Source organism: Lynx canadensis, chromosome C1 (assembly GCF_007474595.2).
Source record: "Lynx canadensis isolate LIC74 chromosome C1, mLynCan4.pri.v2, whole genome shotgun sequence".
Lineage (NCBI taxonomy): Eukaryota > Metazoa > Chordata > Mammalia > Carnivora > Felidae > Lynx > Lynx canadensis.
The window spans coordinates 157,707,249-157,735,006 of record NC_044310.1 but is presented as its reverse complement, the minus strand read 5'-3'; the positions used below and the strand labels follow the sequence as shown (position 1 = coordinate 157,735,006).

Sequence of the window (27,758 nt, the reverse complement as noted above, 5' to 3'; positions counted from 1 at the left end):
CATACCATCTATTAGAAAGCTGAAGTCACCCCAGCAACATTGACAGAACTTAGGGGCAAAAGGCCCAATGAATTAATAGAATCTGTCCAGGTTAGCCATATACTTTCACTTGAAACCCGAATGTCTGTGAGTGTATATGCCAGGCTTAGTTGGAAGAGAGTAAGGAAGATAACAGGTTATTTTAACACCGAATTTAATAACACTGAATTTAATCAACTAAAGGCAATGAGATGGAAATGTTCTATTAGCTCGTGGCATCACTTAATCTTCCTTTCCAGGCCTTTGTTGCAAATTTACAAGCCAGATACCAGTTCATTTTTTGAGCAGTTTCTATGAAAGAGAATGAATCTAATTTGTAGCAGTTTCAAGTTTAAGTAGGATAGGTTCAGGTTAGCCGAAAGAGGGATATTGATAGTGCATGTTGCTGGCGTTCCTCTCTGGGAGCTTTGAGTCTATGGTAGCATAATTCTCAGATTGTCTCGCAAGAAAGCCAGCACTACCTTGGCATTTCTTGACCTTTGGCTTCTGAAATCTTGGCAATGACTGTGCTTTGTAGAGGAGAGGACGTGCAAACCTTTGGGAGAATTCCGCTGTAATAACCACCACTGCATCCCTCTTCGCTGGAAATGTGATGGGCACAATGACTGTGGAGATAACTCAGATGAGGAAAACTGCGGTGAGTGTTCAGGGTTTTGTGTGCCACTAGAGCTGTGATGCTTGTTCTTTTTGTCCATAACTCAGTTGTCTATGCCATTCTTCCTCGATGGGTAGGATGACAATGACCTGACCTCTTGCTTTCGGCTGACTGCTACATTTCTACTTTTTCTTTGGATAAAGACATAAACATCTCCTTTTAAGATGCTTATAATGAAATTTTGGGGAGAAGGATGTTTACCCAAGTATGTTTTTTGCTTGTTAAATTTACTTATATCTAACTTTTTCTACAAAGAACTTGAGGTGACTTATAATAAATCAAGGACAAATATAACAAGATAAATAGAATAGAAAGAAAAAAAATCAGAATAAAGAGAAGTTAAGGAAGGAAAGGTGCTAACCCAAAGACTTTGCTTCTTAAGCACTTGCCCCAAAATGGCCTTAATAGCAGAGGAAAGGCTTGAAGGCTAATGGTTAAATGACTGGTCAGGTTTTAGTTCCTCTCTCCCAATGAAGGTGCTAACTACAAAGAATTGGATAGGGAGGTCAGGGAAAGGAATCCAAAGGTCTGGATCATATCAAACTAGATAGTCAGTCTTGAATAACTGGATGTATTCTGAAAACAACTTTAATGAGACTCTGCCCTGAACGTATTATTAGTGATTCATGATATACATGTCAATTTCAGATCGACTAATACGGAATGCATTCTTTTTTTTTAAGTTAGCCTCACACTCAGTTTGGAGTGTGAACTCACAACCCTGAGATCAAGAGTTATATGCTCCGCTGACTGAGCCAGCCAGGTGAATTGTAATATGGAATATATTGTAACTTTGGTCACCTTTTGGAAATAAGAAGTGATCACCGTTTGCCATAGGCAATTGAGAGAATCAGAATGCTGATTGCACCTGCAAATATCAATTGGCTAAAAACTTCTTACATGAAAGTGTGATCCACTGGAATTTTAAATTTGAGAAAGTTCATGTTTAATTCTATTGGAGGTTATCTAGACTATCATGAAATCAACAATTATCTTGAGATTAAATCATATTTGGACAAACCTCTTAATAAAGGCCATTCTTTATATTCTTAAAATTGAGTTAGAAGGTCTCATTTTGGAGGGCAGACAGTCGGCCAGCCCAAGCAAATTGCTAGGACTTGGGACACAGGAGTGCCTTGCACACTGAGGGTATTCAGGCCAACTCACAAGTCTGTCTTCTGTGTGTGATTCCTGGTCCTCACTGATGGCTGTGTGGCTTTCCTTTTCAGTCCCCCGGGAGTGCTCAGAAAGTGAATTTCGTTGTGATGATCAAAGCTGCATCCCCTCTCGTTGGGTCTGTGACCATACCAACGACTGTGGAGACAACTCAGATGAACGAGACTGTGGTAACTGTCAGAGCGCTTTGAGAGGCTTACCAGGGGTTGTGGTAGTAGGGTCAGCATTGTTGACAGAAGTAGGGACTTCAAATGCGACTTTATGTGTTTTTTCAGGGTAAAACAATTTTTTTTTTTTTGTAATATGTGTATATGTAAACCTTAGCATAACACAGTACCTTCTGTTCTGTATTTTCTATGCTTTTATTCTTAACTTACAGCAGTCTTGATTAATACAAGGGGGAAATGGCAAGAGATTTTTAAAAATCTCATTTTAACTTAAACATTTCCTAGGAGCAGACTTCAGTCTGCATTGTCCTTATAAATGACAACAACAAATACATTCATTTTTTCCTACTGCTCCCCAGAAAGTGGCCCTCAAGGATATATTACTGTAGTTCCCTGGTATAGAGGCCAGAGGATTAGAATAGGAATCATAAACCCCAAGTGATTTTTTTATAGCTCTTTACTCATTAAGGGTTGGGTCTGGGGATTCAGATTTGTGAGAGAAAGCTGGAGATTATTTAATAGAGGAGAGATAGGTTGTTGAGTGGGGAAAGTGTATTTTTTGAGAGTTTATTCATTTGCTAACCACAAGTTGTGCATTTGCTGTGAGCCAGTCACAAAGTTTGGATAGTAATGTGATGAAGTACTTACTATATTCCATGGACCTGACTGAGAATGACAAGGCCTTCTGGAATAACAGTCTTTTCTCTTCAGAGTTGAAGACCTGCCAACCTGGATATTTTCAGTGTCAGAGTGGACACTGTGTGCCTGAACAATCAAAATGTGACGGAACCGCTGATTGTCTGGATGCCTCTGATGAAGCCACCTGTCGTAAGTTCTAGGCACCTGTGGTGCTGTTTATCTGAAATGAACACATATGGCCTAGTAGAACCTCCCTCTCCATCAGCCACCACTTCTTAGATGAGAAAGCCATAGGGATTTTCTATGCATTCATTGATAATTATCAGTTCACTTGGGATTTGAGTCACTGTATCCAAGTAGTTCATAAGTCATTCAAGTGCATTTCATTAACAATATTTTAAATAGAAAATATAGTAAATATCTGTGCTAAGAAAAATAGTTACACATTATTAACTATGATACAAATCATTAATTGGAAAAAAAACACAGGTAAACAAGAATATTTGAGCAATGAATTGATGGATATAAAGAACTTGGATTGGGTAGTAGAACATTCTGAATTTATAGCACTAACATTTTTCTAAAGTGCATGATGGCATAAAACAGTTCTTTAAAACGAAAGCCAATGTGATTATTCACATTTTAGTTTTTATGAATCACTGAATGAATATTCATTGTTGTTGATTGTCTGTGATGGATATTATTGATGTGGTTGCCACATCTTGAAACCTGGTTTCAAAGAAACTGTATAAATGGATGATGGGTAAAGCCAGTACTGACACAGCTGAAGAGTAGCCTTTGCCTCTAAAGAAGAAGTCCAGTGCTATCCACAGAATGACTCACGTCTTTGAAAACTGGGATTGGACAACTGTCCTTAAGAAGTATTCCCTCATTATTCCCTCATGGTTTCAGACAGGCAACAGAACATCTTGATGAATAAGGAAGAGCAGGCTATAATGGAAAGGGCTAAAGGAGAAATAGAAGCTAACTTTTCAAAACTAGTACTTTTTCTAATAATTTGAATTTGTCTCCTCCCCACCCACAGCCACTCGCTTCCCCAATGGTGCATATTGCTTGGCTACTATGTTCGAATGTAAAAATCATGTTTGTATCAGGTCATCTTGGAAATGTGATGGTGATAATGACTGTGGCGATGGTTCTGACGAAGAACTTCACCTGTGCTGTAAGAGGCAGAGAAAGGGCGGGTATGGGAGTGGTGTTATCTGGCAAAATCTCAGAGTTTCTTATGTGGAGCATGTGATACCAGAGAGCAGTTGGACAATTTTTGAATACTAGATGCATGAGTGGCATCACTGTGATTGTACTTGGTCTTTTGCCTTAGATCTGTGTTTGAAACATTCATCACTATTCATTTTTAGCCCAAGGATTTGACAAAAATGCCATGTCAGAATATTTCCTTCCCTTCAGAGAAATTTGATTAGGATGCATTATATTTTCACAGTGGCATCTCAACATTTTTCTTGCTACCTCTTTTCTTGTTAGGAACTGTGCATGTTTTGTTTTGCTTTAACTTAATGGATCTTAATGGATCTTGAAAAATATCTTAAGTATGTGTAACTTTCGAAGAAGTCCATAGGAAGTTGCTCCCTCTGTAAGATCAAGTGCCCACAGCTAGTAAAATTAAACCTTGGAGAGGCAGAGACATAGCCACATGAAAAAGTAACCAACACTGTTTTATAGTGTTGCACCTGTCATTCACAGCAAAGTATTTCTGCAACAGTTCTATTAACAATAATTCCAGTGCCCCTGGGTGGCTCAGTCAGTTGACTATCTGACTGTTGATTTTGGCTCAGATCATGATCTCATGGTTTGTGGGATCAACCCCCCCCCCCCCAAATCAGGCTCTGTGCTGGCATTGCAGAGCCTGATTGGGATTCCCTCTCTTCCCCTCCCCTGCTTGCACTGCTCTCTCTCTCTCTCTCTCTCTCTCTCTCTCTCTCTCTCTCTCCTTCTCAAAAATAAATGAACTTGAAAAAATAAATATTAACAACACTTCCAAGAATCAGCTCTTGGATCTGACTCCCCCCCCCCCCGCCCCCCACCAACCAACCTTATTACAAGTTTCTCCTTTTGCTCCTGTGTGTGGTGCAAAAGCAGAAGGAAAATAAAACAGCCAAAGCCTTCCATGTAGAAGAAGAACACATATGTGTGTTGAGTTTACCCAATTCCAGGTACATGCATGGAGGACCATGCCCCTGTACCAAACAAGTAAGGAACCTGGGTTCTACCTTTGGGTTCCTCACAGGTGCACAAGCATCAGCAAGAAGTCTAATTCAACAAAATGAGACAGGGTTCAAATGTGAAATAGCAACTTTAATGTAAGAGAGGTGAGGGAATTCAGGAAGGAAAGTCTGTCATGGTGGGAAACTTCATGCTCTAGAGAGTCAATGACAACTGCAGTCAGAGGGACAAACAGTGGCCTCCTTGCTATTAGGGTAAGAGCTTGTGTAGGGTCCTGCCAGCCTCTCCAGCTTCATGGCTGTCATTGTCCCCCTCATTCCATGCTCCAGCTACAAAGATTTTGATTCAGGCCCAAACACCTGCCATGCTCTTTCCCGACTCAGAGCCTTCCCAAGTGAAGCCTCTTCTTATCCCTCCTCCCCCAGAACTGGATTAGGTCTCGCCAGTAGATGCTATCATAGCACGTCTAGTTTGTGGCTCACAAGGACAAGCATTGTGGCTTTCTTTCTTTTTAAAATTTTATTTATTCATCTGAGAGAGAGAGAGAATGAGCAACTGAGGGAGGGACAGAGAGAGAGGAGGAAGAGAGAATGCCAAGCAGGTTTCACACTGCCAGTGCAGAGCCCGATGAGGGGCTCAAACTCAAAAACTACCAGATCATGACCTGAGCTGAAATCAGAGTCAGAGACGCTTAACTGACTGAGCCACCCAGGCACCCCAGGACTGTGTCTTTCTTGTTTGGCATTGTATCTGGTTCCTAGATACAATGCGTGTATTAGATAGTCAAGATGTATTTGTCAGTTGGTTAATTGGATGAACAAATGAATGGATGAATGAAGCCAGACTGTTGCTGGCCGGGGAGCATTTTAGATACTGACCCATTCTACTCTTAACGTGTACTTTTGTTTTGCCATCTTTCCTTTCTCAGTGGATGTTTCCTGTGATTCACCATACCGGTTCCGATGTGACAACAATCGCTGCATTTATAAGCACGAGCTGTGCAACCATGTGGATGATTGTGGAGATGGGAGTGATGAGAAAGAGGAGCAGTGTAAGCAAAAGTGAAAAAGAAGAAGGAAAGACGAAGGGCCCCAAATTATCTGCAGTTTGCAAAATGTACCTCTTGGATTTCAGTTCATTATGTAGAGGCTCGAGTTGGACCTATGACAGTGGATCTCTGTTGACAGTTGTTTACATACGTATAAACCTGCGTGTTACTCAGATGCATCCCTGCCCGCTTTTTCCTGTCTGATTTGAGCAAGTCCCTTAATTATTCAGTCTTCATTTAAATATTCAATAAGCTTCCCCCCCCCTTTTTTTTTCTCTTAAAATGAGAACAAACACTAATTGCTGGTTGGCACTTCACAAATTAATGGTTTATTTGTTTTAAAGAAATGAAGTTTGGCTACTTTTTAGCCTAGAGTTACTTCTTGCTAATCTAGGCATGTGAACTTCTCAATGTCCAACTGAAAAGATCATGTTAAATAAGGCAGCCCCGGTGTTAACAGATCTTGTCTTACATGCATCTTTAAAATGAAAATTCATTTCTCAGAAGAGAAAAATAAGGGATTATTTTAAGATCGAAGTTTCAAACTGGCTGCATTTAATGTTTTAGATATTGAAAAAAATATCTGCTTCCCCATTTTGAGAATGTTTTAAAATCTATTCATTGGATGGGAGAGTTGATTAATTTTTTGGATAATTAGGAAAAAGTCAGCGAGGAAAATGATTTCCCCAGACTCCAATTATATTTTTTCCTTAAAGGATACTATTTGGGAAAATTGACATAAATGGCTAATTTTTCTGTTTTCCATCCCTTGTATTGATGTGGCCTTGGAATTCTCCCTGCCAGCTCTCATCCTGGAGGGGACGTTGGGGAGGACACTGACACTATTGCAGTGCTCCAATTGTACTCATTTTATGTTTTTATTTTTTGCCTTTTGGCAGAGGCGAACCTATGATTATAACATTGTTGCTATGTTTATTTGAGGTAGAGAACAAAAGGATGAAAACCCAGAAATAAAACATTTAAAAATTTTGGGGCAAGTTTCCCCCTCCCCCCTCCCCTTTCCATTTCCCTTACGGTTAATGCCATTTTTTTCAATGGATCAAGACAATTATAGCACATAGGCAAATCTGAAAGTGGATAAAAGGTCCGTAAACTTACTCTTCCCAAGGAGTAAATTGTTAGTTAAAGGAATCATGGCTTGCCATCACAACAGATAAACTGCAAATTTCAATGGCTAAAGATTGGAGAGGTTGATTTAAAGTTCAATGAAGGTCAGGCAGTTCTCGGTCCTATAATTATGCCACCTGGAACACATAGTCTTCGAGGTTGCTGAGGCAGGAGAAGAGAGAAATGGAAGAGGTACACAGGTTCTTAATCTTCTGGGCCTGGAAGTGATAGATGTTGCTTGTGCTTGCGGTCATTTGGTTGAAACTGGTCACATGGCCCCAATATGACTGCAAGGGGGACTGGGAAACCCAGGGAAGTGCATGGATATTTAATGAATACCAATGATTTCCACCACAGTTTACCCTTATGTCAGTAACAATCCGTTTACACATTTCTTCCCATGCATAGAACTCCCTCACCCTCACTCCAAGGGATGTGACTCATAGTCCCATTCAGTAACTGAAATCTAGGAGCCCTGGACATAGTCCCATTCAGTAACTGAAATCTAGGAGCCCTGGATGGGTAGGCTGTAGCCCTGCTGTCAATTCCAGATTCGGTTCCCCTTGGTCCATAAATAAGTTTTATTTGTGTCCCCCTTGCCCCCAACAGATAGTGGTGGATCAGGGGGAAGCATAATAGAAATAAAGATTCCCACTGGGCAAGAAAGAATTAGAGATCTACTGCCTTCACCACTCTATAGCAATTCTGAAACAGCAGGTGACACTAGGTGACACATGTTGGCGCAGGGCAGTCCTGATTTATGTCTGTTGCTCTGGTGGAGTTATTAACAGTGCCCTTTTACTCTCAACTATATGGTTACTCTATGTAGACTTTGTGAAGGCCACTACAGTGGGGAGTGGAGGAGATTCACTGACGAGGCCAAGGCTCTGCTCTGAGAGGAGCGCTGGGTCTATTGTCCCTCATTGTCTCCACCCTTTGGGAGTATTTCCTTGTCTTTTCCCCTCTTCGTTGAAGAGGGAACAAGAGAATAAGCCCTTTTTAGGAGTTGCACAGCTTTCAGCCACTCCCTGCTTGTAGGTTTGGGGGCCCACGGGTTTTAGAGTCCCCGTCAGAGTATTTTGGCTTGCTTGGTCATGTATTTCCTGGAAATTGACCGGCTTTTCACCTGTTTGATTCCAGTCACTTCTAAAAGTGAAGAACCTCACTTTTGAGACATAGTTTTTGAATCTGCTTTCTTTTTTTGCTTTGTTTTCCCCATGTACCTTTGTCTCAAATGATCATCAGTTATCTTCAGGCCATCCAGAAAAACAGATGGGCTGTCATTTCATCCAAATCAGGTTTTCCTGGGTCTTTTCTGTCTCAGTGACTTCTAAACAGCAGAATCTCACTGTTTGGGATCTAAATGCAGTCAGTTCTTCCCATGCATCAAGTTTCTAGACTTTATTTTATTTCATTTCTGCTTATAAATCATCTGGTTCTTCCCTGAGCTTTTCTCTGTCTTAATACTATCTGGCCCAACTGGTAATGACAAGGAATGCACACTACTAACATTCTGTTTTCTAACCTCTTTCCATAGATTGACATGCTCATCGAGCAGTTGGTCTGCCTTCTGATTTTTCCCAAGTCACACTTTTACCAGATGTTTTGCCATTGCATAATATGGGTCTCCATCTTTCCTGCCTCCAATATCACTTTCCTCATTGCTTGCCTCCTGACTATGAAGCCAGTGCCAAATAATTTAGGTGTTTATAATGGAAGCGCTTTATATATATACGATTGAAGGTAATTAATACTAGCTGCTGCACCCAACAAATTTCAAACTCTCAGCAGTGAACCTAATGAAGACTTACTTCTCACCCAGGTAAAGGCCTGTGTAGGTTGCCCAACCCTCCTCCATCTTGTAACTAGGCCACCTGAAACACATGGCTTCCCAGGTTGTCAAACCAGAGAGGCACATGGGCTTTATTTGTTTCAGTCTAGCAGTGACATATCTCGCTTCCTACTCATAGCCCATTGACCAGAACGAGTTACATGGTCCCAACATAACTGCAGGGGGGACTGGGAAATGTAGGGGAAGCACAGGCTTATTTGTGAACAATAACCATCTTTGCCACAGAGGGAAGCATCTTGTTCCACAGAAGAGAAAGTTTTGACTTTGACTTTAACTTCTGTTCTTAAATTACAGGTGTAGCTTCGACCTCTAGACCTTGTAGAGAAGATGAATTTAAGTGCAGCAACGGACATTGCATTTCACAACATCTTGTATGCGATGATGTCGATGACTGTGGTGACCATTTTGATGAAACAGGTTGCAGTAAGTAAATATTTATTTCTAGAGTTCATTGGAGTAAATCAGGTTTACCTAATGAAAGCATGCAAGAACATAAAGTAGATGATAACCACATAGTTCTTTTTAATTTAATTTGTGCTCTGAACTGCAGTCGTAGCTACCTGTTACTGAGCATTCACTCTACCAGACGTTGGTACCAGACATTTACTCTGTACCAGACATTGTGCTAAACAGTACATGGATTATCTTATTTCACCCTTGTAACAATCCTATGAGCTAGGTATTATTCTCTCCCTCAATTTTTTTTTTTTTATTTTTAATGAGGAAACTGGGTTACAGGTTTAAAAAAACTGGCCATGCCTTCTTACCGTTAAGAGGTTGAGCAGGAATTTCAATTCTGATCTACCTAACTGCAGAGCACATCCTTCTCCCATTAACTAGGTGCCTTTCAGCACCTGAAAGCTGTTTTTCGTTTATGAGTCTGCATACTTTTTGACCATAAGCTAGATGCAGTATCCTTCGGCACTTAGGGGAAAAGCTTCTAAGGGGAGTTGATAAAGATGGGGATGTCACAGGGAGCCTTGGAAGGAACATTTATTTTTATTGTTAAAGTTGAGGGAGGATTTGTGTAGGAAAAGAATGAAGAACACAACCAACGGGTGGTTCTAGTTCAATATTGTGATGGAAATGTTGGGATGACATGTTAATAATTTACACTTTTTTAGTCCTTTAGAGCTCTTATGAAATTCTTGCACATACATTATCTAATTTGTCACTCAAGTCAACCCCATTGGGTTGCTATTACTATGTGTGTCTGTATAATCTCAGAGAGCTTTAGGACGTTGCTTGAGGTCATGCAGAGTGGCAGAGGCAGGATTCGAATAGTCCTGTGAGTCCCAACAAGACCTCTAGTTTGCTCTGCCACTAGCTATGCCCCTTTGATCATCAACCGACCTCTCCAGGCCTCAGTTTCTTCATAGGAAAGAAAGTTCTTCAAACTCTAGGAGCCCATGACTTAATCATCCTAGTTAGTTCCACAAGATTTCAACTTCTTGGGCTTTAAATGTTCTTTCCTGAGGCATCCCAAGGATTTCCTGGCAAATTTTCTCCTGTGTGAGTTACGAAGGAGGGTAAATAACTGGTCATAATGAGTTGATTTGTCTTTTATTTTACCCACTTCCTAGTGGGGCTTGGAGTTTTTGACATAACAATGTGACTTGATGAAATATTTTAAAAAGTATGAACATGACAGGATTTGCAAAACTAGGTGTTAGATTTGAGTCTAGATTTGGTGCCACGACTGACATGTGAACTGTTCCAGGAGTTTGGAGAATTTTAGTTGCCATGTAAAAAGCTTACAATAGACCACAGTACTTTTAATTCAAAAGACATTTGATTAAAAGCAGCCTTTATTGAAAGGGAGTAAGTAGCATAAACATTAATTTAGGTTTGGAAGCAGCATATTTTTTTTTTTAGGTATTAAGTGGATATGTGATAACGAATTCAGTCTTCTGTGGGTCAATAATTTAAGACATAGAACTCTTATTTAAAATATCAGTTCTCAGGTGCTACTAATCTACTCGCCTTTCTTTTCTTTTCCCTTTCTCCCCTTCTTTCTCCTTCTCTTTTTAATTTTACACTTGATCTTAGCCAAAAGGCCAAGAAGCAATCCTTTTAATTTTCAACAGGATCCCTGAGGTGTTCAGGGCATATGTTTGCTTTTTAAAAAATATTTTAAAATCAAGAGAGAAAGACATTAGTATTTTTCTAGCATCATTGAAGTATAAAGAAAATAATTAGCCCCATAAAGGTAGATTGACTTGCTATTTCTCTGCTTACTGGTTCTTATTCCTTCATAAAATAGAAAATAGAGTGCCTATATTATAAATACAGTGTCATGTTTGGTTTTGGATAGATCTGTTGTTTGTGGATTAAGATGGTGATTGTTTTCAGATGAAAGAAGTTATAAGTTCCTCACATTTGAGGAAGAATCTTATAATGTTATATGGTTTCTGCTCTTGTTTGAAGGACTATTGCTTCATAAGAGTATAACTCACTCAAGGGAGCAATTGGTCTAGAAATGTTTACTTCATGGGACCTTTAGTCACAGAAGATTACAGAGTCTAATTATACACATGAGACCCAGAGAGGTTATGTGAGTAGCTTAGGGCTGTCCAAATTAATAAAAACAGGTCACACTTATTAACATTGTAGTGGTGGCATCACTACCAACCTTATAGAAATTTAAGAGAAATTTAAAAGGGAATACTATGAGGAACTTGATGTCAGCAAATTAGACTACTTAGGTGAAATGGCCAAATTCTTAGAAAGACAAAACAATGACATGACTCTAGAAAAAATAAAAAATTTGAATAGACTTATTTAGCAATGTGTAATTCTTGAGAGCTAGACAAGACCTTTATTATAAGGCGTTCATATATATAGCTTTGAAGTATGAACTCCAATGGCAACATTCCATTAAATAACATGGTACTTTATTTTGTGATTATTTTTCTTTTTTGAACTCAATGTTTTTAGTCGTTTCAAACCTCATATGCTTAAATAGTCATTGTACCCTAAGGAACCCTCATTACCTGCTGTAAGAGGCAGATAGATACAAATCTATTTTGCTTTAAAAGGACTGAGCAGGGCGCCTGGGTGGTGCAGTCGGTTAAGCGTCCGACTTCAGCCAGGTCACGATCTCGCGGTCCGTGAGTTCAAGCCCCGCGTCAGGCTCTGGGCTGATGGCTCAGAGCCTGGAGCCTGCTTCCGATTCTGTGTCTCCCTCTCTCTCTGCGCCTCCCCCGTTCATGCTCTGTCTCTCTCTGTCCCAACAATAAATAAACGTTGAAAAAAAAATTTAAAAATAAAATAAAATAAAATAAAATAAAATAAAATAAAATAAAATAAAAAATAAAAGGACTGAGCCAGGAGATACCACAGTCTCTTTGGCTAAAATATTCAGAAGCCTGTGACCAAGAGAATTTCATTTGAGAGGGAGACAAAGATTGAATCCTTTATGGAGATAACCACCGCCCTTCCCACCCCTGGTCCCCCCATTGTCTCTCACTAGGTATGTTCATCTTTGTCAGCTTCCCTGTAAGACCTGGGTTTGAGGGTTAGATGGAGACTCAGGATAAAAGATGCAAAGTTACAATAATACAAAAATGAAAGCCAGATGGCTTTGACAGATATTGGCAGAGACAAGAATTCAGGGCAATGAGGAACAATGAACTGTGAGGATGGAGTATGAGTTATTAAAAGTCTTCCCTGGAGTATCTGGACCCCAGAACAGTAGGGATAACAAGAGTCATTCATATGAGCCCTATAAAAATGAATTATTGTTGAATTTTTTTTTGTATTATGAAAGCTATAAAACCCAGAAAATAAATATTAACAATCAAAAGTAAAAATCACTTGAATCCTATAACTAAAAGACAACTAATCTTAAAGTTTGGTGTACTTCTGTTGTCTTTTTTTGCACATGTATGTGTAAAAATTATTAATATTAAAAAAAATAAAGATACATAGTCTTTATGTAGTGTTACAATCTTTCCCTCCATTTTTGTTATAGATATTTCCCATGTCAAAGTATCATTTGAAATCATGAATTTGAATGATTGCCTAACAATCCATCATGTAGATAATCATAACTCATTGATTCTAAGATGCATGTTTATTTTCACATTTTAACATCTCTGAAACAAGGATCATTCTTCAGTTGATAACATGCCATAGTGTAAGTCCCAGAGTTTTTCTTTTTTAGTATTACATAAAGTAGTGCACCAGTGGTGGCTTACTTATATTTGATAAAATGCAGTGTACCATAATTGTTCAAGTTTTCAAAATTTTATTATCAATAATTTATAATCCTTAAATAAATCATAGTGCACATTTTTATTTCTTTTTGAAGGAAAATGTATTAACATGGAAAACTGGATAATTGGGTCTGAATATTTTTAAAGTCCTGGGTTCATATATGTTGTTGCAAAATTCCTTTCCATGCAGGCCACTCTATGGTTCTTATAGCAGTGGTATGACTTATAACTGGCCAACACTTGATATATATGTGTATACATATCTCAGTTTTTCCTCCTATTTGTTATTTTGCTCTAACCTGTATCAGTGTCCTTTATTACACATATAATAGGATATATATTACATATATCATATATCTTAATCCTAATATATATAATATATCAGATATTACATATCTAAATATATATAATAGCAGAACAGATGGTTACAGTTGTAAAGAGCCTCTGACTTCATAGTTCTGGACTCCGGAATTGGATGCCCTGAGGGTAAGCCAGGCAGTGATGAGTAAAATGGAAAAATTGCCTCAAGAATCTAACATTATATACATTTGTATAAATGGCATTCAGGGTGTTACCAGATATTTGAATACAGGGGTCCTCAATCCTTTACAAAGACTTATGGAAAGGGGTTATCTTGAGATGTCCTATAATAGGCTATAGATAAGTGTTTATACCTTTCATTTGTAACACTAAGATTGTTTTTCCAGATACAGGAAAAGAAAGATCATGTGCGGAGAATCTATGCGAACAAAATTGTACGCAGTTAAGTGAAGGAGGCTTTATCTGCTCCTGTAGACCTGGGTTCAAAGCCAGTATTTTGGACAGGAACTCCTGTGATGGTAGAGTATATTTCCTACAATTCCTACTTTTTAGGTTTTCCACTCATTCCCTTTTATTAAACCCCTGTTGAATTCCCTTAATGGGGCCAAACTCTTGGTTCTTGCTCATTAAAATACTTAAGTGCACCAATAATTTTACTGTTAGAGGGTGACGATCAGTTCTGAGAGTATAAACTGTACACTCATGATGTATGACCAATGATGATGTTAAGATTTTGCTCACTAATTTCTTGGGACATGAAAAAACAACACTCAGGAATGCTGATTACTTTTTTTCCATGCTATCTTGCCAATCCCTAGCAGATGGCTAGGTAGATAGCTCATCCTTAGTAATGTCTGCCGAACTGGTAAGACTTCAGTAATGCTGACTGCTTATTGTATCAGTGTGAGAGACCAGTTTTTTTTTTAAATCAACACAAATTTTATTTTCTTCATCAAAGTCCAATAACATATTTGTTACACACTTTCCTATGCCAAACATAAGTGAGTTCTGAGGTATGGGGTTAGAAGCTAGCTTATCAAGATGGTAAGGACTGAGTATGATTTTAAGTGTCTTTTCTTACTTGAATTTTCTGTTTCTAACTCATGATGTATCATACTCAGATGATTGGGACAGTTCTTTTGGAAGCTGAAGCTTAAGAACTCAATCAAAAAAAAAAAAAAATCAAATGAATGAGTCCCTTTCCTGAAGCTAGTGAGGGCAAGGGAACTGGAACTGAACAACGCCAACACACAGCGGCTTTCCAAAAGTGAAAATTTTATTCTGCTATTGTAGAGCTGCACTGTTGCAGTTGAACCCCATCTTCATTGCTTCCTAGCTTTGGGACTTTGGGTTTAGGAATAGTCCATATTGCAGAGTCGTTCTGGAGGACTAAATGAGGGAAAAACAGCAGAGGCATGTGAAACCACATCTGACTCTTAGTAAGTGTTCCACAAATGATGGTGTCATGGCTTATTTTTGTCTGCAGCTTTCTCAGTCCGCATTGTTTATGAGTATGGATTTAAACAGAAGCAGGGTCTCTAAGGAATGGTTGGGAGCAGATGGTGCATATTTGCTTTTATTGTATCTACAGACATCAACGAATGTGAGCAATTTGGGGTTTGTCCCCAGCACTGCCAAAATACCAAAGGAAGTTATGAGTGCTCCTGTGCCGAAGGCTTCAGGTCTGTGAGTGACCACTATGGAAAACGATGCGCAGCTGATGGTATGCTGGGTTCTGCTGGGACTAATCAATCGACTTTTAGAGAAATAAATGCTGATGAGTACAATATACCAGAAAATAAGCTTTAGGCTCTCAGTCTTACTTTTAATTCACCAGCTACTTCTCTTCCAACACCCATCCACTCTCTTCTCTCTCCTCTCCTGCCAGATTAAGACAGTAACTGCAATCCCACAACAAATACGTAGGAATTAAAATGAGAGTCAGGTATTATTTATTATTCTGGGCTTAGCATCTTGTCCACCTTGATAAAAACTTCAAAAAGTGGACAAGATGTCACCTTCCAGAATATTTACACAAGAAAAGCTTGCTTATAGGGTGGTGGTCAACGGAAGGAAATTAATGAAACCCTCCAGCTCCCACTCTAAGACTAAGGTGTGGGAACCCTGTAATTCATGAAAAATAGTCTCATTCAGTTGGGGCAAGTCAAGGACATTCTGTTGGTAATTTCTTTTTTTACTGTTCATGGACTGCTGATCATAGACAGAAAGAGTCTGGCTCATTTATAATTTCAACCATTTGTTCTACATTTTAGGTTAATGCCAGTATCTGAGAGGCCTGATAGAAAGCAGTAATAAGTACTAGATAGAAATGACAAAAGAGAAAGACTGTGTGGCAGAAGTATTATATAGTCCAAATTTCCAGAGTTCTGACCAAAATCAGCATATCCCCATCGAAGGGTATAGGTCTTCTCAAGTCTTACAGATTTGAATTTGAAGTTTGTACTGGAGTTTAAAGAACTTGAAAAGGAAATCACATTTTTAAGATTTAAGAGTAAAATGGCTGTTCAATTTCTTTATACAAATTGGGCTTTTAAAGCCTACATTTGATTAGCATACTTAAATATTTTACCCCCCAAACCTTCCTGACATTGAGTGAAAACTAGAGTAAAGGCATTTGAGCAGTTGGTCTGGTAATTAGGCAGCAAATTAAAAAAATGTTCAAGTCGTTTAACTAAGGAGATGACTGAAATAAATTCTCGTAGTCACATAAAGCACAATGTCAAGACAGAAGAAATATATAAAGTGAACTTTCAAAAGTTACTTAAATGAGATTTGATTGATATTATTGCAAGTAAATTAAATTTTAAAATTCAAACAGTGCACTTCGAGATGAGTAACCATTGAAATAGCTGCTTTGGGTAAGAACAAGGATGAGCTGTTTTTGTCATTAGCTGGAAGATAAATTGAATCGTGGAGCTGATTACCTGCTAAAACAATCATAAATTCTGTCAGTAAAGAGCAAGGAATGAGGACTTCCTGGTAAACTTTTAGTAACGCTATACATATTGTATTTCTTCTGTGAGATTGTCTACAGTCTTGTGTTTTATTGCCAGTGAATAAAGAAAAAAAAAATCAGTGGAAAAGAGGACACAGTCTAGGGGTCTCAGTCTTGCCCTGGTCTAAACCATCACCCACCGGGGATAGGAATAAAGAACTGATAACATCCCTAGCAGAAATATTAGCTTTCCACCTGAAAATGGAGGCAAGAATGTCCACTGTCACAGATCTGGCAACCCAGTTGGGTAGTTAGCTCTACTGATTAGCAGAGATAGTCAGATTTCTATAAAAACTTATTTTTTTGGGGGGCGCCTGGGTGGCGCAGTCGGTTAAGCGTCCGACTTCAGCCAGGTCACGATCTCGCGGTCCGTGAGTTCGAGCCCCGCGTCAGGCTCTGGGCTGATGGCTCAGAGCCTGGAGCCTGTTTCCGATTCTGTGTCTCCCTCTCTCTCTGCCCCTCCCCCGTTCATGCTCTGTCTCTCTCTGTCCCAAAAATAAATAAACGTTGAAAAAAAATTAAAAAAAAAAATAAAATAAAAACATTTTTTTTAAAGGTGGGAGGATACTTTCTATTTTATATCTACTTTATACAAAAAAGAATTCAGATAGAATTCAAACAGATAAAGAGGCCCTTGTCTTATTTACAGGTAATCCTCCTTTGTTGCTACTGCCTGAAAATGTGCGAATTCGAAAGTATAATCTCTCATCTGAGAAGTTCTCAGATTATCTTGAAGGCGAGGAACGTATTCAGGCTATTGATTATGACTGGGATCCTGAGGGCATAGGTCTCAGTGAGTATGAACTTTCGCATCTGTCATTGATATTAATTGAATTATAAGGTGTTGAACTTTGGGGAATTTATTTTTCAATGAGTGAATTTTGTTGCATGAGTGGAAGAGGGGGCTCCTCCTGTCCAGCGTGTTCTGGACGCCTTAGCATGACGGTGGGTCCCAGCCAAACTTTGTCAACTTCTAACCAAACCTTCTCCCATCTCTGGGGATTATCCTTTCAGGACCACCTTATATCTCTTTGTCTTTGCTCAGGTAGGGACTGTTCTTCCCCATCACTGTACCTTTCAAAATTTCTACTCAAACTCAACATTTCTATTCAGCTCAAATGTCACCTCCTCTGACATCTTCTATAGTTCTTTCTGGGCACAGTTCCATAAGTACTCACTCATGAGCCCGTAGTGTTTTATATATGGTTTTACTAAACCACCTTAAATAATTGTAACAATTCTCTGGTTCTCCATTTCTTACCTGTAAAATAAGAACAGTATTCTTGTCTGCCTGACTACCTCTGAGAGTTCTTTTGAAGATCAAATGAGATAACATGTGAAAATGCTTTGCATACTATCAATAACAATGCAATGTAAGATTTCTTATGGTAGTGTTTTCACACTTACACAATACAATAAAATTTTTAAGCATGGAAAATACCTAGGAAGCCATAGTCTTCCTTTGATTTTTAAATGCCTGCCATCCACTATCCTGTAGTCTATATGCTAAATAGGATTTCTCGTCTACATAGCTCCTTTACTGCCAGTTATTGAATAGTCTGCCCCTGGTTTATCTATAATTTTTTTTTTTTTTTGAAACTAGAACTTGATCCTAATGAGAGAAAATAGGCTCTTGACTGAAATATATTTTAATAAGTTATCTTGAAATAGAGACAGCTAAGTCAGTATCAATAAGCTATCAGTTGAAGTATTTGTAGCTAGTAGCTCAAGTATAATGTGTTGAGTTTGATCAGATATATGTAATTGAATTACTAGTCTTATAGGAACAATAAGGAAGTAGAGATGTCAATGAAGGAACAGTAGTCCACCCGATTAGACCCCAGTTCCTCCCTTACCTGATGTTCTTAACATGAAACTCACCTGTTGGTCTTGCCTTGCAGGTGTCATATATTACACTGTGCTAGGCCACGGATCTGAATTTGGTGCTATTAAACGTGCCTACATCCCCAACTTTGAATCCGGTACTAATAATCTTGTGTCAAAGGTTAACCTGAACCTGAAATACATAATGCAGCCAGACGGATTAGCAGTGGACTGGGTTGGAAGGTAAATTTAGCCATGTTCCCCTCTTGTCAATTCTATTTTCCTGGCTAGATCTCCCTCCTGCTTGTCACACCACGTGAGTTAAGCTGACCCAGATATGGGTGCACTCAGCGCTGGTGCAGCTGGCTGATGCCTGGGCTTGCTCTAGCCCCAGCAACCACCTCTGCTTACCCCAAGGTGTCATATAGACAGTATCATTTCCTATAGTCTATGTATGCCATGAAAAAGTTTGGGAAAGCACCAAAGTCAAGATTTTGTATTATATCTAGGAGAGCTTTCTTGCCGACAGAGTTTTGGATTCCAAAATTAACTTCCAGTATGGCAGCACTATTCATTTTAGAAGAAATGGAACAGTCTCACAATTCTACCAGCAAGGCAGTTGAGATGAGACATTTTTCTCTGGTAATTATTTTGAGGAGGAACAACCCACATCTTGTGTTTTGAGCAGACTGTATTGTCTGAACAGATTGGAAATTTGACTTTCCTATGTAGTCTTTGGGTTGAGTTAATAGCAGTGTCAGCTTTGTTCTGCTCTTTTAGGTCTCCTGGAGCCCCAGGGACTAGAACCAGAGCTTTTGTATGATCTCTAAATAATAGCCTTAAGTAGGTTTATCATCAGGCAGATTCATGACATGCAAACTGATGTGGAAAAGTTCATAAGCTCCTTTTTTGAGGAGGAGCCTTGCTTTGGAGTGGCATTTATGGGAAAGTGATTATGTTGGAATCAGAGCTCACGCATTCATAGATTCCCCCATGGCCTTGGAAATGAATGAATAATGAAAAAAATGTTTGAGAGGGGAGTCTCAGGCTTGTTGCCGACCTCTGGGAGAATGAGAGTCATTTGCAGCATAAATTAATTTTCACCTTTTAACAAACCTGTCTAATGCTCCTGGAAGACTTGAACATCTCTGAAGAAGTTAATTAGGTCCCTGCTGTGCCCACAGGCTATCAGGACAGTCATTTCAGCATTTTTTGTCAGGAAACAAGGCCTCAGAGAGTCAGTAACTTGAAACTATATAGACCGTAGCACTTCCTTCTGAAAACCAAACAGGCAGTAGCAAATCTGTCTTCATGTGTGAAGTTTTGCTTCTTTCTCAGCCTTAATGAAAGAGCGAGTGAAGAAGCTGACGGAAGTCTTTCTGCTTGTAAGAGACTGAGACCTGCAGCTCTAATAGTGAAAATAGGGCAGGGTGGCCTTGCTGAGTTCATTATTGTGGAAAGGCTATTTCCGCTCATTGGAGCTGATGCCAGATTCCTATTAATTCCACTGGGGCTCTTGGTTGAATCGAAACAGATTCACAGGGCAGTTGCAGTTAAAGGGCCAACTAGACAATGCCTGGTGACTTCCACCTGGAAAGTACATGTCTCGTAGTAATGCCAGATGTGATGTCCACCATCATCACTGATCCTGGCTGATCAAGAAGGAGTCCCCTCTATCCCTTACTCTTCCACTTGTAACTTTCCAAAGATGCTCCCTTGGCTGAAGAGATCGGGGCATTCCTGATGGAGGGAGATTCTGCTCTCATCATGAATATCTAAGTGGTTGTCTTGTTGGCCCCAGCTTCCAAACTGAATGCTTTCATCTTCAAACCTCTTCCCTAGAAATGACCAGTCTAGATTTTTTGGATTTTTAACTTTGTCCCTTTAAATTCAGGCATATTTACTGGTCAGATGCCAAGAGTAAACGGATCCAGGTGGCTAAACTTGATGGGAGGTACACAAAGTGGCTGATTTCCACCCAACTGGATCAACCAGCTGCAGTGGTTGTGAATCCCAAACTAGGGTAAGTACTTGTAGGAGCCCTTTTTTTTTTTTTTTTTAAAGTTTATTTATTTTATTATGAGAGAGACAGAGAATGCCAGCGGGAGAGGGACAGAGGACAGAGAGAGGGGGAGAATCCCAAGCAGGTTGCACGCTATCAGTGCAGAGCCCAATACACTGTGAGATCATGACCTGCCTGAGCCCAAATCAAGAGTTGGACACTTAACCAAGTGTCCAACTTAAACAAGTTGGACACTTAACTGAGCCACCCAGGCACCCCAGTACTTGAAGGAGTCTTTCATTTTCTAGATATTTGCCACTGGATTTTCAAGAAATTATATCTTTAATTATTTTTTCCTAATTGTACTGAAATTGACTTTGAACTTTTTGCATTGACATCTGTGACTAATTTAAGATGCCCTAAAGATCTTTAGGACCATCCAAGCTTCAGACTGATACTGTGTAAGGGGAAGGCCTCTGGCCACAATTTTTTCCATAGCCCAGTTGTCCAAAATCCACACATTTCTCAATAGAATTTAAGGATTGGTTTATACCTGGTGATTGGTTTAGACTAGAGGCTGCAAAGTGGGAGCTGGTAGGCTGAATACGGCTCACAGATATATTTTACTTGAACTAAACAGAGCTTTAAGGTTTTTTAAATTTAATTGCTAACACACACACACACACACACACACACACACACAAATTTTACGCTGTATGTTTGGCTTGAAAAACCAGAACAACTGATAACACCAGTTAGGTATGCCTTTCTTGATGCAGTATTGCCTGGAACTTGTAGACAGGGCTTTGCTCTCACCATCACTTGATGTTCATGACTGCTGTGCTCCAGTCATTTTTTTTTTGCCTGCCTGGTCTTTTCCAGGTATTTGAGGTGGTGCAATCCCTGGTCTCCATTTTAAAATAGGAATTCTTGTTTTGTTCTCTGATACAGGTCGAACACAGGACAGTGCTGCTCACACATAGGCATTCAATAAATACTTTATGAAGAATGAACAGCTTTGTCATTATACATTATGTATATACTTGGACAGGGCTGGGCAATCTCTATTGAGGAAGTTTTCATGAAGGACTACAGATGCACTGGCCCCTCCTTTTCTCTCCCTTTCTTCTAAAGTAAAGTATAAAAATAGCATCACTTAGCACCCAGATCTCAATGAAAAACAGTTGATTTCCTTTTTGGAAGTTCATGCTCTGTTTCAGTGTAGAAGCCTCACTAGAGGAAACTTTCCATTACAGGCTTATGTACTGGACTGACTGGGGCAGAGAACCTAAAATCGAGTCTGCTTGGATGGATGGACAGCATCGGAACATCCTGGTTCAGGAGGACCTTGGTTGGCCAACAGGCCTCACTATTGATTATCTGAACAATGACCGGATCTACTGGAGTGACTTTAAGGAGAACAATATTGAAAGTATAAAACATGATGGGACTGATAGAAGAATCGTTGCAAATGCAGGTTAGAAATGAGTTACAATTTACCATGTTAAATAATAAATATATTTTGGGTCTCTGCCCATTTTCTCCAGAAGGAATCTGAATCTTAGGAACCGATTGATATATTTTCTTAGATACTGCTCCCCTCAACTTCCAGCTGCTGATTTAAATGCAAATGAATCCATTAGCAGTAATTAAGGTTTTGTTTTGTTTTGTTTTTATCCTTTTAACATAATTTTTAAAAGACACTCTTAGCAACAGATATTGAAATAACCAAGTTTCCCATTAGGTTGCCCTGATAGGGGTGACAGTCATGTGTACCAATGGAAATCCATGTCTAACCATTTCTAGACCTATTTGTTTTTATTGTGTTCAATTGTTTATTATGTACAACTGGAAACATCTAGAAGGAGAGAAACATTTTATTTTCTAATCCAGATTTCTGCAGAACTGCAACAATCCAGTATCTACCAGCTTTTCCTGATTAGTGGTATCTTACGTTCAAACAAACAAAAAAAAAAGGATCTCTGACATCCAAATTATTGTCCAAAGAGAAAATCAAATCAGCAACTTGAAAGCGAGCAAGTACTCTATAATTGGCATGAACCAGTAGACATTAATCTAGTTTAATGTCTGTCATCTTGATCTCCCAAAGTAGCACACTTTTGTGGTCACATGTTCAGAAAGTCTGCCTGAATGTTCCTGGATTTTCAAGGCATTGAATTAGGGAATAACTCAAGCATAATGACATCTGACATAAAAGAGGGGTAGGGAATTTTCTATTCAATTATCTTGCTTTGTTTTGGTTTTCCTCTGTGGGTAAGCAGCAATGAACCCATATAACCTGGACATCTTTGAAGGCCAGTTTTACTGGATATCTAAGAATAAGGGAGAAGTATGGAAGCAAGATAAATTTGGGCAAGACGAGAAGGAGAAAATGCTGATGGTGAACCCATGGCTCACTCAAGTTCGAATCTTCCATCAACATAGATACGATCGGTCAGGTAACATCCCTTGGAGTAAGATGTTCCTCATTATCTAGAAATCTTATTTCAAATTAATGGCTATATTGTTGGAAAATGGTAGTGGATTATAATAGTCTGATCTCTTGGTGCATGAAAGGTGTGTGTGTGTGTGTGTGTGTGTGTGTGTGTGTGTGTGTGTGTGTGTGTGTGTTTTAACCATTTCGACCAAAGAAAAATAAAATTGGCAGTCAAATGTAATTATATACACCACCAACAGATATGAAGTAAACATATTTCAGTCCTGGGGTGCCTGGGTGGCTTAGTTGGTTAAATGTCCAACTCTTGATCTCAGTTCAGGTCTTGATCTCAGGGTCATGAGTTCAAGCCCTGTGTTGGCCTCCACACTGGGCTTGGAGCCTGTTTAAGAAAAAAATTTTTTTTCGGCCCTCATTGTTTGGAGTTACAAGTATGTACTTCTAGGCCACAGAATCCAGTAGGCATCAAACCCTTGCTAGGTGTCAGGTGGGTAACAATGGGTTTCGTGAACATCAGGCTAGTCAAGTTATCCTGAGCTACGTGAGCTTCAGTTTAAAATTGTCAGTCATGCATTTCTACCCCCTCCCCTCTCTCCCATTTTCTTAGTTGTGGGTCCTGCTTCACCAGGTTACCTGTGTTCTAATTCATCCTTCACCACTGAATCAAGCTAGATAAAAGGGAAGGAAATTTTTGAAGTGAGGAAAGGAAATAGGCTTTTATTAAGCTCTATAAGTCAGATTCTCTCTTCAAGTGTTAACCCAGACATTTGTTACTTTAGTTAATCTCCAGAATTATAATTAGATTTTATTTTCATCTCACATATAGGGAACCCCACCAGTATAATAGCTCGTATGGGGCTCCATGCCCATGCTCCATGCTCCTGGGGCTCTCGTGCTGGGCAGTTTTAAAGGCAAGAAGGGAGAGGACGGTACATGTGGTGAGCCCCCTCTCTGGCCTTTGTAGAAAAGGCTACCTAGGAGTCAGTGGAGTTGGCTGGGCCCCCTTTGGAGAATGCTGATTGCTGTGTAGGCCAGAAATCTAGACCAAGCTGTGCCAGATTAACATTTACTCTGGACCAGTAGTTCTCAGATTTTAGCATATATCATAATCATCTAGAGGGCTTGTTGAACACAGATTGCTGGGCCCTACCTGAGAGATTTCTGATTTAATATGCCTGAGGTGGCCTAAAATTTGCATTTCTAACAAATTCCCAACTGACATTTGAGAAGTCCTGCTCCAGGCCCTGCTCAAGTATGGGCTGTGGACCAGTAGCACTGGTGAGACATGCAAGTCTCTCAGGCCCCACCCAGCCTTTTTGAATCAAATTCCCCAGGTGGTTTGTATTACATTCAAGTTTGAAAAGCTCTTTTCTAGAGAGCTGAAGAAATGGTAATGGGGCAGATTTTGAGTGAGACTTTGGAATATGGCTTATTATTTTATAGCCATTTCCTTGTCTGTAGTTATAGACTGGATGACAGAGAATCAGGATCACAGAATGTTAGTCTGAGAAGAAGTTTAGAGATCATCTATACCTTGGAGAAATCATAGTACATGCTATGGTAGAATTCAGACGACTCTAGAATTACTTGAGGAGCTTTTAACAGTAACACTTGTAACATCCTAGACCAATTTAAATCTGAATTTCTGTGACTGGGCATCAGTAGTTGTGCATAGCTCTCAGGTGATTCTGATAATCACGGGTCTAAATTCCCTTGTTTTTCAAGTAAGGAAAGTACTTGAAGAAAGTACTCCTGTGCGGGTAGGGTGGAAATCATACGTAATATATAATTTGGACACATTATGATCTATCCAAATTTAGGTAACGACAAATCTTGACATAATAATAGGGTCTTTGTGGTCTTTTGAACTATCTCAAATTGCTTTGCGTTGATTAGTTTTTGTGGTCATGCAGTGGACTGGACACCTACCTTCCAAATCTGCCAGAGACAGGGAGGAGATAAGTGATGGCCAGTAGACAGTGTGAGTGTATGATGGTGAGAAGTAGGAGGGTGGCTGTGCCACTCTGATGGGGTGCCATGGGGACGGTCATGTAAATGAGGTGAATAGCCAGGTGGCATGTGACCTAGAGGTGCTGGGCTCTGATGTCACCTGGCAGGGCCACAACTCAGTTGATGGGTGTATCTTTGGTTGGTGAACTCATTCCTTCTTCAGACCCTAACCACTGTTCTCGTGTGCTTTCCAGTGCCCAACCGCTGCAAAAATGTCTGCAGTCACCTCTGCCTCCTGAGACCTGGAGGATACAGCTGTGCCTGTCCCCAAGGCTCCACTTTTATAGCAGGGAGCACCACTGATTGTAACGCAGGTAGGGGTGCTGTCTGCACAGCCATGGGGGCCTGGGAATGCTCTTCTGCCTTCTTCAGTAGCTTCCCTACTTGTGCTTCTCTTCCTGCAGGAGCCTGGAAAAAATCCTTGTGTGGCTGGGTCCTTTGCAGGACAGAGCGGGGGTGGCTCGAAGGAGGGATGAGAGATGGGGAGATATGAACAGAGCTGAGTGGGACTTAGGGAGCCAAACAGAGTGGGTGTTCCAGTGATTGCTGAGAATTATTTGCTAGGATCTGTAGGGTACAAATCCAGTGCCCCCATATCTACCATTGTGTTGTTTTGTAAGGATATTTGGAAGAGTGGGTTTTCGATAAGGTCTCTACCTCCTTTCTTTACCTCCATACTGGATGTCTGTTGCCCCAGAATCCATCTGGCTTTAATTGGGGTTCCTCAAGTGGGAAACCAGGTTCCTGAGGTGGGGGACCTTATCCAGTGCGGATGGGAGGGCGAGAGGAGGGTCACTCTTTTCCTCACATGCTCATTTCAAAGTTTTGACAAGTGAAAAAGGTACATTTAAAAAGACACCTTACAGGGCGCCTGGGTGGCTTGGTCGGTTAAGCGTCCGACTTCAGGTCATGATCTCACGGTCCGTGAGTTTGAGTCCCGCATCGGGCTCTGTGCTGACAGCTCAGAGCCTGGAGCCTGTTTCAGATTCTGTGTCTCCCTCTCACTCTGCCCCTCCCCTGTTCATGCTCTGTCTCTCTCTGTCTCAGAAATAAATAAACGTTAAAAAAAAAAAATTAAAAAAAAAAAAAGACACCTTACATTGTTGGAGGCTGGAGGCTGGAATAAGGAAGCAGTGCTTTATTTCTCATCCCAAATGCTGTGGAAGATCTGTGCCTAGCAGGACCTTTCTTCAGAGACTCTTAAAATAGGGAGTATATATAAGTCCTGGGGAATAACTAGTGTCCCTGGCTAGTATCCAATTCTTAATAATACTCATTAAAAAAATCATCCTGTAGTTTGCTAGCAGCCCATTTTGTGGCTCACATCCTTGTTTTTATTTTTTAGTGGCCCATTTTATGGTTCCCTTCCCTCAGTTTTAGCTGATGACGCTATGCTTAACCACCTGTGGCCACCAGGGGGAGCAAGTGGTTAAACAAGGCACCAACTTTTGGCTCTCCTGAACCAGCCGGAAAAGTTGGCGGGTTTAGAGAATGAATGCAGGAACCAAAAAACAGCTACTCCCGCTTCTCTTCCCCTGTCCCCACTCTCATCCCGAGGCTGGGGGGGAAATATTGGCAAGATTACAGTATTTAGTAATATTTTGAGCCAAACAATTTCAAGCTTTTGACATTTGTTGTATGCTGTAGACAGATGGTTCTGACATTTATCACAATTTCGCACTCATGGGCGGTGTTGTCCAAGATGTTACTTCATCTACTACTTTCCTCATTTACATTGTTTGCCAAGTGCATTATAGTCAGGTTCTTGTTTAAAAGAACTTTAACCAAAGCAAGCACGATAATGGTGGTAGTTGTTCCATATGGGGTCTTAGTTTGGCATTTTAATTAATTAATTTGATAAGTATTTATTGAGAGCCTACTATGTGCTAAGTACTAAGTGCTGGAGATAATGAAAGTGAACAAAACAGATCCCTTGCCTTTGTTGAGCTTATATTCTAATAGAGATTCTAAATAGAGACTGCCCCCCTCCCCAAATGTATAATGTCAGATAGTAAAAGCAAAAGGAGAAAACGAAAGCAGGGTAAGAGGGATGAGGGTCAGGTGGGAGTTGGGTGGCCTTTAGGTAGAGAGTTCTGGGAAGGCCTCTGTGATAAAATGAACTTTGAGTAGAGATTCAAATAGAGGGACTGAGCCAGGAGGATATCTGAGCTCCTTAAATAAGTGCACATGTGACAGATACTTACTGAGCATCTTCTAGGTATAAGACATGGAAACGCTAACAGCCCCATCAGGCACCTCCAAGGAGTACGTGGGGGCTGACCTGGAGCAGGGACCCAGAGCAAGGGCAAGTTGGAGGACTTAAAAAATAGGACATCTCTAACCAGCTGTCTATCAGGCATCTGTGTATCTGCATTGTTGCTTGATTGATGGGTCCCTGATGCTTTGAAGCCTTCAGATGAAGTGTTGAGGTGTGCCCAGATTGAACTCTTGTGTTTCACTGGGCTTGCAGAGGAGAATTCTGAAAACTTCAAATGAGAACACGAATGTCCTAAGAGATTTCTTTACCACAAATTTCTTTTAAATGTTAATATATGTTCTGGAGTGTAGCATCTCTCCACTGGGGGGAAAATGCTATAAATTGTCTCTTTCTTTCCACCAAATGTACATTACTCTCCAAGACCTTATTCCTAAGTGGAAGGTAACGTTTTGATGAGGAAACTAATTAGCTGCCCTGCCCCCATCCACTCCCCACTCTGACCCTGGGCCTGAAGCACATTTGCATGGTTTGGGTGCTCTGCTGAGTGTGGCTGACTAACACATGCATGGCTTTCCCTTTCTGCAGCCATCGAAAGTCCTATCAACATGCCCCCCCCATGCAGGTGTATGTACGGAGGAAATTGCTATTTTGATGAGAATGACCTCCCCAAATGCAAGTAAGTCTGAATGTTGAGGTCCGAGTTGTAGGCCTTGGGGGAATTTAAGACAAAGTAGCCAGAAAAACAAGTAGAGGAGCCTTGCCAGTTCACTAATTTTCACATCGTGACCA

General features: G+C 40.1%; 1 protein-coding gene across 1 annotated transcript in view; it reads left to right on the top strand.

The window, feature by feature from the left end:
• LRP2 (LDL receptor related protein 2) overlaps nucleotides 1–27,758 on the top strand; it is a 138,455-nt gene that overhangs the window by 100,777 nt on the left and 9,920 nt on the right. The window contains exons 45-58 of the mRNA XM_030323741.1: nucleotides 557–676; nucleotides 1,924–2,040; nucleotides 2,749–2,865; nucleotides 3,722–3,859; nucleotides 5,807–5,929; nucleotides 9,201–9,329; nucleotides 15,036–15,167; nucleotides 17,110–17,253; nucleotides 18,362–18,527; nucleotides 20,179–20,307; nucleotides 21,507–21,763; nucleotides 22,569–22,745; nucleotides 24,946–25,065; nucleotides 27,555–27,645. Coding sequence (XP_030179601.1) covers nucleotides 557–676; nucleotides 1,924–2,040; nucleotides 2,749–2,865; nucleotides 3,722–3,859; nucleotides 5,807–5,929; nucleotides 9,201–9,329; nucleotides 15,036–15,167; nucleotides 17,110–17,253; nucleotides 18,362–18,527; nucleotides 20,179–20,307; nucleotides 21,507–21,763; nucleotides 22,569–22,745; nucleotides 24,946–25,065; nucleotides 27,555–27,645 — 1,960 coding nt within the window. The remainder of the gene's footprint in view (nucleotides 1–556; nucleotides 677–1,923; nucleotides 2,041–2,748; nucleotides 2,866–3,721; nucleotides 3,860–5,806; nucleotides 5,930–9,200; nucleotides 9,330–15,035; nucleotides 15,168–17,109; nucleotides 17,254–18,361; nucleotides 18,528–20,178; nucleotides 20,308–21,506; nucleotides 21,764–22,568; nucleotides 22,746–24,945; nucleotides 25,066–27,554; nucleotides 27,646–27,758) is intronic.